Source organism: Sardina pilchardus, chromosome 3 (genome assembly GCF_963854185.1).
Source record: "Sardina pilchardus chromosome 3, fSarPil1.1, whole genome shotgun sequence".
NCBI classification, from domain to species: domain Eukaryota; kingdom Metazoa; phylum Chordata; class Actinopteri; order Clupeiformes; family Clupeidae; genus Sardina; species Sardina pilchardus.
In genome coordinates this window covers 31,408,115-31,420,614 of record NC_084996.1, presented here as the reverse complement: position 1 = coordinate 31,420,614, position 12,500 = coordinate 31,408,115, and the positions used below count along the sequence as shown (strand labels likewise).

The following is a 12,500-nucleotide window of genomic DNA, read 5'->3' as shown; positions in this document are numbered from 1 at the left end:
GGCTTTTAAACCAGGGGAGGAGGTGTATACGGCAGACTCCTGCAAATGCAATTATGCTTTATGTACACAGTAGTTGCTTAATATGACCAAAGGCAGACCAAGTCTGCGGAACAATGTCCAAATATCACCAACCATCCCAAGTCTCTCAAAATGTGGACTCACCCTTTTAGCACAGTAAGTTGCTATTTTAGGAGAGAGGTTACTCAGGAAAGCAATTGTTTTTAATGATTCTTCTTCTTCTTTTTCTTCTTCTGTATTTTAGATAGACAGACAGACAGACAGACAGACAGATAGATAGATAGATAGATAGATAGATAGAGATACTTTATGTATCTCAAGGAAATTGCAGGCGTCTATTAGCTTATTTGAGACATACAGAACAGAATAGCACTCATAATACTATAAAGATGAAAAATAGAATTGTCAAATTATATACTATCCATCATATTTCAAATTTACTATGATATAGTATGAACAAGGAAATACTGCAATGAGTTTATTCATTGGCAAGAGTATGTGAACAGCATGATCTGGTTACCACAGGTACAACATTATTAGCAGTTTAGCATTTAGCCAAAGGCTACCAAACCTTACATCCTTTCCCCGTTGACCAATTTCGGTCACTCTGTCAGCTGTTGAGCATTATCTTTAACAGACCTGAAGACGTGCAATCTGTTGGCAGGAAGTAAGTCTCTCGTCATATCGCCATCTCACACTGTATATACAGCTATGAAATAGTGGTTAGACTACTGTAGAGCGTGTGACAAGATAATTATCGTAGGTGATTCCTGTGGGTATTACAGCCTTGTCCCACAGCGGTGTGTAGTCCTGTTGATACCTGCTGAGCAAACTATACCTGTAGGTAGTCCTCCATTCTGTGATCAGGGTCAGACAAGGACAGAGAACACACCAAGTGTGCCAGTTCTGGTGGTTTTGGGGCTGTGGTTTTGGTGGTCTCATAAAAAAAATGTATGTGTGCACTTATTTTCAGCTCTTAGCAGAAACACAAAAACGAGGGAGCGTTATTAGGAGTAGAGTTCACGATTGTGAAAGATGAACCTCTGCTTTAGCAGGCGTGTGAGTGTGTGAGTGTTGGTAAGCAGCATCTTGGTGCTGGCATGCGAGGGGAGGGCTTGAGATGCCTCCAGATCCTCATCTCTCCACAGCAGCATGGCACAGGGCCACCTGCTTAGACTCTCGCTCTCTTTACGACAGCAGCACACAAACATTCCCCAGCTCTGTGTAAATGGCCCCATGGAGCTGCTGTTCTGTGGGAACAATGGAAAAAGTGTGTGTGTATGTGTGTGTTTTTTTGTTTGCACGTGCATACTGTATGTGTATTTGTCTGTGTGTGTTTGTATATGTGTGTGTTTGAGTATGTGTGTGTGTGTGTGTGTGTGTGCATCTGTGTGTCTCTGTGTGTGTCTGAGTTTGAGTGTGAGAAAAATGTTAAGATTTACAGTAACTATTGATGAAGCACTACCTTCGTGAGATGAGAATGTGTCAGCAATCTGTATTAGTCAGAGTGGGTGTTTCTGTGTGTGATTAACCCTGGGCTGGTCTACTGTTCAAGACTGACCTCCCCAGGTCCCTCGTGCACTGCAAACAGATTGACATCTTGCACAACTGTTTTTGGAACTTTAACCTATTTCATTTTCTTAATCTCCCTTTCATATTTCATCACGACTCAAAGAAACCGAACCAATGTGAGAAATAAAAAATGTTTACATTGAGTCATTTAGCTTATTTCTCCTGGGTGACTCTAGTTATCCTGGATCGACTTGTCTCCAGGCCTGTCTGAGTGTGTGAGTCTGGCTGTTTGTTTGGGAGTGTGTGAGAGTGCAGACATGCACCATGTGAGGATCTGGCAGGTCACTGTGAAAATCGTTCCCGCCGGGAAAGGGAATTTCCCTCCCTCCCCCCATCGTTCCATCCCGATGTTCCGGGTACTCGTTCCCTCCAGGCCTTCGGTCTGCTTTCATGGGCTTGTGGATGGCCTCTGCCAGAGGCTAGCTGTTTCACAGGAGCGCACCAGTTAAACCTCTCCTGCTGACGCTGAGTCACCTAATTAGCCAGCTGCATCTTGGGATATCACTTTTCGTCTTCTTTGCCACAGTGTTTTGTTTATATCCGTGAAACCCCCATGTGTGGATCTCCTTTGCTTGGCCTCGTTTTGCTTGTAATCATATTATATTAACAAAAAAAAGAAATCCTTCTCCGAAGGTCGAGGGGTCATTGAGTGTTTTCACAAGACAGAGGTTTTCATTGGCCGGAGAAGGCTTCAGAGAGATGGTTGGGGCTCTCTTGGGTGATTGAGTTAGCATGTTTTTCATGGTAATGTCAGGTGCTCTCTTTGTCACATACGACGCCAAGGTCTCCTAATGTGGTTCATACGGCTACTTATTACAGGGGAATTCCGACAATTTTTCATATAAATCTCTGTTTCACAGCTACAGTGCTACACTCTGGGCCGGGGCATGAACATGGGGGCTCATGAACGTGACCCCAGAATGTAGCACTGTAACTCTGTAACTCTTGCTGCAGCAACTCGAGCGAGGTAGAATTGATTGTTCTTTTTTTTTGTATCGACAGTGCTCTGTGACCACGAGAGACAGAGATCTATGTGAATAAATGCCGGAATTCCCTAACTGATACAGCACTGTATTTGAAGCATGAGTCCTATGGGACATACAGTATAGGTGAATATAGTCATGAGTAGTGATATTAATGGAAAAAAAGCAGTATAGTTCAGCACTGAAACTGTTGTGTGTCCACTTGCTTACTCTTCAAGATTGTTGTTTGCAGGAAGGTAAACCCTGTGATTATTTATTTACTGAAATGGCTCTTCTCGTCAGAGGCTGTCTTGACTGTAAATAAGTACCTAATGTTTCCCATTGTGCGTTGTTATCCATGGCCACGACCATTTACAGGCTTGTTGCTACGCTTTGTGCACGAGAAGCGAGCAGCGGCACAATAAAGGCATGCACCGTGCAAATAAATTACACCGTAAAATGCACAAGGCTTTTTTCATGCCTGGCAAAATGGGAGAGGGAGAGTTGGCATTTGGCAAACGGTGCCCCCACATGTTTAATTAACTTTGAGTTGTGTGTGTGTGTGTGTGTGGGGGGGGGTAGTGTGTGTGTGTGTTTGTGTGTGTGTGAGAGAGAGAGAGTGTGTGTGTGTGTGACTGTGTGTGTGTCTCTCTGTGTGTGTGTGTGTGTGTGTGTTTGTCTGGGGGGGTAGGTGATGAAGGAGAAATGAAGGGCAATTGAAATTTAGGGCTCTCATTTCATTTTAATCCCCAGAATGCTTTGGATTCCTAAATGCTGAATTCTCACAGAAAGAGCCAGACTCTCATCCCTCAAGTCTATGGCCGAGTTAAGTAGGGCGAGTTTAGTAGAGTTCAACATCTGACGCACTGTTAAGCAGAGTTTGTGTGTCAGGAGTGCAGGAGAAAGTGCACTTTTGCTGCGAGGTAAATCTGCCTCCCGGGAGAGCGGACGCCGGCTCTGACATTTTAAGAGGAAGAATTGGGGCGCAGATGGAGACGGAGGGAGAGATTGGAAGAGTGAAAGGGCCACGGGACAGAGTCTGAGTGTGAGACACAGAACAAGAGTGAAATGCAGGAGAGAGTGAGTGAGAGAGAGAGAAAGAGAGGGAAAATGATAAAGACTAAGAGGGAATCAGAAAATAGAGACCTTGCACTCAGAAGAGAGACCTGAGAGAAAGAGAGGAATAGACAGAGCCAGGAGGAAGAGAGACAACTAGAACAAGAGAGAGAGAGAGAGAAAGAGAGAGAGACAGAGGGAAAAGGAGTATGCTAGAGTACTGCGAGCGAATCAGAAAATAGAGACCTTGCAATAGACAGAGAGGAAAAGACAAGAGTCAAGAGGGTCGAAAGAGCGACAACTAGAGTGAGTGAGAGAAACAGAAAGAGATACAGATCAAGAGATGACAAAGCCATGCATCTCTGGGACGAGAGGGGACATATCCCCTCCTCCCTCCTTCCCTGGTGATGGCAGGTGTCAGCTGTCAGGTGTGGCCGTAGTCTGATTAAGGAGCGCGCTCAGTTGCCTCGACTCCATCCCGTCTATCCCATAATAATACCCACAGAAGGCCACCTGCGGGCCTCAAGTGAGTCAGACGACATCCAGACTGGAACTCCCAACAACAGGAAGCAGTCAGTGAGAAAAACAGCAACCAAAAAAAAAAAAAAAGCCGAAAGAAAGCAGCTTTGCCGTTCTTAAGGCTTGGCCGGAGCTCAACACAATATCATTAGCTCAATCTTCCCTTTCGACACAGCGGCATACATCTGCAAGATATTTGAGCGAATGTACCATGTAGCATGTGAGTTGTTTGGAAACAAAGTGGGATGGAGGGTTTTTTTGTGAGCAAACAACATTCAATCACACCGCTCCATGCTGTAGATCATTGGTTTGGCGCGGTGCTGATGGCTGTTGCCAAATGAGATGGAAACTTTAGAGACGACGGCTAATGGTTTAATTTTTTTCTCCCGTAAACAGCCAATCTGGTTGACGTGCTGCGGGTGCTGGAGCTGTCGGACAACATGGAGGGTGTTTCCGTGGAGACCGGCATCTGCACCAACAGGAAGGACACGGAAGAGATCGACTACGCTTTCAGGATAGACAAGAGAATCCAGCTCAGTGTGCCAACCAAGCAGCTCTTCCCAGGTTGGGCCACTTCTTAAGAACTTTTGTCATCAAGCATTTTACTCAATGCACTAATACTCATGCTGGATATGCAAGGTCAAGTCAATATACATTATGTACACATATAGATCAAAATGTGAATATAAAATGATGCATGAGTACAATGCATCCCAATGCATTCCATGCAAGTTACAGAAAGTATAATGACAAGGATTGCCTGAACTTGCATGGCTAAATTACTGAAACTAAACTACATTACAAGGATATAATACTGATCACTACCATGGTTGTATTACTATAATATGCCCAAAAGGGCTTTGGTCCCAAACATTGTCGAATCTAACCTGTAAAATGTAGAATGTAGACCTTATAGGATCTTTTATGGGAGAGTTTTTGATTTCTGAACGGTTTTGTTCCCGTTGGTGGTGTCTAATGTGAAGAAAGACGAGATTGTTTGTTTCTGTGCCTCATCCCTCAGACTCTCCCTTCCCGGAGGACTTCTCGGTGATGACGACGGTGCGGGCGAAGAAGCGTTCGCAGTCCTTCCTGCTCTCGGTGTACGACGACCAGGGCATCCAGCAGGTGGGCGTGGAGCTGGGCCGCTCGCCCGTCTTCCTGTATGAGGATCAACACGGCCAGCCCGCCCCCGACCTCTACCCCATCTTCAAGAAGGTCAACCTCGCCGACGGAAAGTGAGTTAGCTCAAATGGACTAGCCTCATTGACACCAGACTCTTCTTAAAGGAATAGTTCGGTATTTTACACTTTAAGTCCGTTTTCTGTATTGCCTAGCATAGTGCTGTGCGATACTACGGTATATATCGTTGTACGACAGAAAAATGTCTATCGTACGATACAGTCCTCTACCGTTTATATCGTAATTTTAAAATGTGTGGCTGTGACTGGCTGCTCAGGGGCCTCATTTATAAACGATGCGTACGCACAAAAGAATGCGTACGCCTCGTTTTACGCAAGCTTTGGTGTTTATAAAAAGTGAACTTGACGGTAAAATATGCGCACCTCCACGCAAGCTCTGACCCATGCGCACGCACAAAAAAGGGAAAAGCAGAAAGTGCGATCTCAGGAGGAAACAGGTACAACCAAAGCCTTCGATATAACAAAGTTGCGACAGCCGTTGACTTCCATGTTAAAGCCAGATTAGAGCGGTCACGTGGTTAGTGGGTAGCCTCACTAGTTCCCTCGGTCCCTGATTTACTACGGAATTGACAGCAGCGATCGCATTAATATTTACGGTAAATACTCGATGAAAATTACTATAAACTGCATTTCCACATACATATTTTACTCAATGAAAATGCATTATTATGCACACGACCATAAGTCATGTAGAAAAGTCTTATTATAACACCTGAGATATTCATTCATTCTCAATGGAATAGTTCCTTTCAACGACCCTGACATACCGGATGTGCCGCCATTGTTTGTTCACGGGAGTCAATGGAAGTGTCGCAACTTTGCTATATCGAAGGCTTTGGGTACAACGACCCGAAATTGGTTCAATAATCAAAGTTTAACACAAACATAACATCGGGCAATGACGCGCATCAATGACATAACTGCCTTAACCTAATCCTGTTTAAAGTCAAAAATGTGGTTGACTGTTGTTTTGAGCGCCCGTCAAAAATTCCATCTTATTTTATGCGAGAAAGACATGTTTCATGGCTTTCATGCATGTTGTGTTATTTGTCAATAATACATCAAGGCTCAAACATGTTGCTTGCAAATGGTAGGCTATATACAGTAAGAGGGATTTGCCAAGAGGTACCCGCCCGAATCATGCCATCTCAGTCTCGCTGCAAGTGCTGACTTGCATCGGCTTACTTGCCACTGGCTGAATCGAGAACTGGCTGGGATAGCCAACTTTCAGCCGTATTTTGCCAGACGTGTTAGGAGGTGTAACTGCTTCATCACCAAACTACATCAACTTTCCCTACACGGTGAACAGGCAAATAAAAACGCAGCAAAGTCTAATTTCCCAAATGTGATCCGTGCTATTGACTGCAATCATATTGCTATAAGAGCACCGAGTGGAAATAAATGTGCATTTGTTAACAGGAAGCATTTTCATTCCTTCAATGTCCAAGTTATTTAAGTGACACGGACATGTCGCTCACAAATGTTGTTGCCCGGTGGCCTGATTCATATTGAGACATAGGCCTACTGTAGCAGCGTTGGGAGCAGACTGAATGCTGGAGCTGTGCGCGATGGTGGCTTTTACTGTAGGCTAGGTGCGGGCGAATCGTGTTTAAATCCTGTGTGTAAATCCTAAAAGAATTTGTAACAATATTTCAACCATTTCTAAACATTCAAACCTTTTCTCATTCAAGTTATGTTGTAGGTGACAGTGGATGCTCCCGGCATTTATGAACCCACAAACAGTCAATGAAGTTGCGTTTTTTGTCTTTCACGCTGTTTTTGGCATGTTGTCCACAGACATCAATATTCATTAAGGGCGTTTCGTTTTCAAATTCCACAAACAGGCTCAATCGTCGAGATTTCGGTGTCAAACACTCGTTTTCATGCTAGGCAATACAGAAAACGGGCTTAAAGTGTAAAGTGTAAAATACCGAATTATTCCTTTAATTGACAGTAGGTCTGGAAAAAAGGTTAATTGACTTACGACTTCCAGCAGGGGCGTAACTAGCAGTGAAATTAAGTTGTGAGAACAAAATGCTACCGTTTGTTAGCAATTGTCTGTTATTAGCAATCGATATCAGATATGGCTACACCAGTTTGTAACAAAGCATTAAACAGTATTTTACATAAACAAATGTCATAGCATCATAGCAACAAAGGCTTTGTTCACACTGTCATTCGAAATCTGATTTTTTGCTTATCTGGATTGTATCTAGCTTGAATTTTGGGTAGTCTAAACGGCACAAAACCGCATGAAATGCGATTTTTCCAATGCTGATTCGTACCACATACGAAGGTGGCTTCAATATCACTTACTATCGGTTATGACTCAATCTGAACAGTTGAACCACTTGAATAGGATTTCAACGAGCCCCTTTCGTCATTTTCTCTGCGACAAACAATTGCAATGTAATTCTGAGTGACGGAAGTGCCCAGGCCCGTTGCTGTGTCATGCGCGTTGACATCACTGCAAAGAAAAAACTTGAATATAGTCGTTTCCTCCGTGTCTGATGCTTTCTCATCAGAAAGCATGAGCTACGCATAATAAGCTACGCATAATAAGTTCGAAAATATAAAAAATGTATCCGCTTTCATCCATGACGACTTGGTTTTGTACAACTCTACCTAATGAATCCAGGTGTGTGTAATTTCTATCGGATCTGAGCATTGCACGCCAAGATCGGATCACCTGCAATATACAATGAGAACAGTCAGTCAGAAAGATCGGATTCTGATCGGATATACAAGACATCAGATTTCAGCTGCCAGTGTGAACATAGCCAAATAGAACAGAAACAGAACTGCTAAACAGAGCATAGGCCTATCCATGGCTCTCGTTTATTGTTTTGGGTGCAGCCATCTTTGAATTTGGAACTCTGGGTTTGAACAAGCTTACGAGTCGTGATAAAACTTTAGGGGCATTCCATTTGCAACTTCCTATTAGGAGCTCGGGCAAACAACTTGGTGACAGACTTGGGAGGACAAATGGAATGCGGCATATCTCACTATTACTCTCTATGAGATCCAGCACAGCCTTGAAACTAGCAGTTTCTCTCAATTAACCTTAATGATGCTATCTATTGATTTTTGTGTTGTTTTCCCCAAAACTTTCTCTCAGAAGAATCACACCTTTACCTAGGTGTGTCCTTTACTTAGGTCCTCTTTAGCGTACTGAGAGAGGACTCCGCTTCTGGCTCTGCAAGCTGCATGATTCCAAAGGAAATGCAGCACTAGGGATAGCTTTCCCTTGCTAGCACAGTAGTTGAATTCTTACACATGTAAAAGACCAGAGAGTCCAAAAGTGCAAACATTCAGCTACTCTTTACTCAGCTTTCAAGGGAAATAACAGCCGGGGACCTAAAGACACACACTGTGTTTGCACACTAGAATTGTTTCCCCAACCACTGTTGCCTTAAGTGGGTCAAGTCAACACATTTTTAAAACTAAGTGTTTGCAGAGAGGGTATAAATTTGACCTGAATTTGATTGACCTTTGACCTATGGGGTGCATAGCATTTCACACCCTGATTCTCTTTGAGAAATGCTGATGGCACTACGCAGATGACCTTTTCACCTTTGCTGCTTTATGGCCGTGAAAACCGTGCTCGGATGTGACATGATCTACCTCTACATCAACAACCCTTAATTTTGCCAATGCTGTCAAAAGAAACATCCTGTAAGATAAAAGAACAGCGCACAGTGTGGTGGCACAGATTGTATAAAACCGGCCTCTCGGCAGTAGCCTCAACTTCGCAAACATAGGCGAACACTTGCGAACGTTTGCAAACAGTCTGAGGAGGTAGTTCTCCGTGAACATACAGCGGAACTGGACGTGAGTTTGACAAGGGTAACGATGCAATTACTGTTAGAATGGAATGTTAGCACCGACTCATTCAAATGGAACTCTTCAAAGAAAAAAAACATCTTCGTCACGATGTTTGTGTCGTGTTAGCCATATTTGAATGCACCTCTTGTCTGACACACACATCCTCCATCTCTCCAGGTGGCACAGGATCGCCTACAGCATCCGGGGCAAGTCCATCACCCTGTACCTGGACTGCAAGGAGGTGCAGACGACAGAGCTGCCCCGGGGAGATGCCCCTGTCGTCAGCACAGATGGAGTCACAGTCTTCGGGGCGCGCCTGCTGGACGAGGCTGTGTTTGAGGTGAGACAACCACCCCCTACCCCCCGTTCCCCCGGACCCCAAAGGGGCAAAGCTCTGACCAGACAAACAGTTGGCTGTACGTGCACAGGAAGCTCGTCAGGTAGCTGGTAGCTCATTTTACCTCCGGTGGAGCGTTATCTGTGTTGTAATGGCACCTTCTGTTGTATTCCGCTCCTTTTCATCTTCACTCCAATACTGAGTATCTCATCATCATGTAGGATGTAGGATCAGAATGTAGAACTCAGGTCACTGTTGATTAAGCAAACACCTATGTCTGCTGATTATATCAATGGCTGTGTACAGTCATCAGCTTCCATACACTGTATGCTTATACACTGCATATACACACTCCATTACTATGTTGCTAGGAGGTTTGTAATGTCCAGGTGCATTTCTGTAATATTGTTATGCGTTTACACCTGGTTATGTAACTTAGGAACAGCGGTGCCCTCTGACCCTGTGCAGTCAAACAACATGATCAGTGAGGTGACGTGTGCTTTTACGGTTTTGCGTCGTGGCAAAGCCGTGTGTGCATAAGCAAAGCTTCCCGGCTTTATTTTCCCTCTGTAGCCAGAGGCATCGCGAATGACTTATACGGATCCGGCCAAGAAAGAGCTATTTGAGCGTCCTCTCCAGAATAATCAGTCTTGAAAGGATCTTACATATTTTAGGTAGCAGAAGTGAGCCAAATAGGAGTTGTTTGTTGTAACTTGCATGGGTGATGAAGTGCCTTCATTTTTATGGCCAGTTTATGCCCTGGAAGTATAAACTATGTACAGTCAAACAAGCCTTGATATTGGGCCAGATTCCATGGTTTGGAGGCTCTCTGAAACTACCTTAAGGAGCTATGATCTGCTTTGCCTTGTAGAGACCGGTTTTCTACTTTCGTACTCACCATGCCACGTTTCTTTTCTCTGATAATTTATGAATATGAATAATTTAAAATTGTGTCATAAACACACACATCAGAAAATGAGTCAGGGCACTCACTACACACATTCCAGATTGGCTTTCGTTTGCCCACCATTTTAATTCTGAAAAAAAAAAAAACCAACAGTAATCTATTGCATTTATAGGGGGTTTGCCAAAGCAGTCATTTAGGCTAATTGAATTCTGATTAAGCTAAACTGTAATTAAGTGCTCTCTCATTTCAAATAATTGGGCATGTTTTGGAACTACGCAGCATAATGTTCAAACGGCTAATTATCAGAATGTACTGTGTGCCGGGGGTAACAGGATAAATGCTACCGCTAATGGAAGCCATACCAGATGAGTTTGTTTTGCAATTGGATGCCACTAGCATTCAATCACACGGGGCCATGTATTTTGTCTGCAGTTTTGTGTGTGTGTGAAAGAGACTGAACAATATAAACTGTGTATGTGTGTGTGTGTGTGTGTGTGTGTGTGTGTGTGTGTGTGTGTGTGAGAGTGTGTGTGTGTGTGAGAGTGTGTGTGTGTGAGAGAGAAAGAGACAGAGACAGAGAGGGAGATGGGTACTGTCAGACATTCAATTATACATAGCTACATATGAAGTCATAGTACAAATAATCAAGCTAGTCTTTTTGTCTTTCTCTGTCATGTGAAACCACCACTGAGACTCTAAAATCACATACAGCTACAAACTTGTATTCTGCACATTCCCAACCATAGCTCTGTTTTGTTTTGCAATGTTTACCCTAAACTGACGTTAAGGAACCGATTTTGTAGAACCTGAAGATCCTAAGGTATGTTCAGTATTCAAAATACACATGCATGGAGGTTAGCTCTGTTTCTGTGTACCACTGCACGTGTAGCCGTTGAGCCTGTGTGTTATGCGGGCTGCCTGACAGTGATGGAGAGAGGGGGGAGATGGTAGGGGCAGTCCAGGCCCTGACAGTGATGGAGAGAGGGGGGAGATCGTAGGGGCAGTCCAGGCCCTGACAGTGATGGAGAGAGGGGGGAGATCGTAGGGGCTGTCCTGACTGGGCCTGCGGCTGTTTGGAAAGATGTGTAGCAGTAGGTGTGTTGCAGTGGCTTGTTGGCAGTTCTGTTCCGCTTGTCCACTGTTGTGAAATACTTCGATATCTTCACTTTGTTCAAGGGTCCTTATGTCCTTTTTTGTGAGTGTGTGTTTGTCAGCTGGGGTTATCTGTTCGAGTGGACGAATGGATTTTGTTTTGCTGTCCAGTATTATTTATTTATTTATTTATTTTTTGCTTTCAGTAGACCCTCTCCGAGCTTAATTCAGATGGGTTCTGTGAGAGTGAGTGTGAGTGCCTTCCTGGACATCTTGACCACGTATTGATCCTTCTTTGAGCGGAATGTCTGCTGTTTGTCCGTCAGTGCTCTTTATCCTCCTCGGCAAACAGGCACTTGAGCCTCGGTGTGTCTGAGCTATCTTGGAGAGATCACTGAGGGAGAAGTCCGATAGGGAATGGCCCTCAGATTACTGGGTACAGCTTCTGCAAACTCTCCCACATGTCTGGGTCAACACTGAGTGTGTGTGTGTGTGTACTGTAGGTGGGTGGGTGGGTGTGGGTGTCTGTGTGTGAGAGAGAGAAGGAGAGAGAGAAAGATAGAGTTTTTGTCACAGTATGTGCCTGTGATATCTTGAATTAGGTGGGTGTCGAGCCTGTGTGTGTGTGTGTGTGTGTGTGTGTGTGTGTGTGTGCGTGGGTGACTTTGTGTGTGTTTTGTGTGTGTGTGTGTGTGTGTGTGTGTGTGTGTGTGCGTGTGTGTGTGTGTGCTGGCCGGCTGGCTGGAGGGTGGAACATAAGCATGGTCTACTTTAACCTCCTGGTTTCTGATCTCTTTGTTTCTTGAGCCGGTCTCCGAGGGCATAGTTGTAGCTCCTAGTTAAGTGGGCCAGAGGAGAGATCCCATATCTCCCTTCATCCCCAGGGCCTTTTGTCTGCTTGGCTCATGATGGAGAGAGAGAGAGAGAGATGGAGAGAAAGAGAGAGAGAGAGAGAAAGAGAGGAGAGAGAGAGAGAGAGAGACAGACAGAGAGAGAGGGGGAAATGGTAATGG

The 12,500-nt window shown here is 44.4% G+C and overlaps 1 protein-coding gene across 1 annotated transcript in view; it reads left to right on the top strand.

Annotated features, from left to right (window-relative positions):
• The window catches only part of col5a3a (collagen, type V, alpha 3a), an 84,035-nt gene that overhangs the window by 7,824 nt on the left and 63,711 nt on the right, over positions 1–12,500 (top strand). The window contains exons 2-4 of the mRNA XM_062532851.1: positions 4,524–4,691; positions 5,149–5,362; positions 9,329–9,491. Of these exons, the coding sequence (XP_062388835.1) occupies positions 4,524–4,691; positions 5,149–5,362; positions 9,329–9,491 (545 nt within the window). The remainder of the gene's footprint in view (positions 1–4,523; positions 4,692–5,148; positions 5,363–9,328; positions 9,492–12,500) is intronic.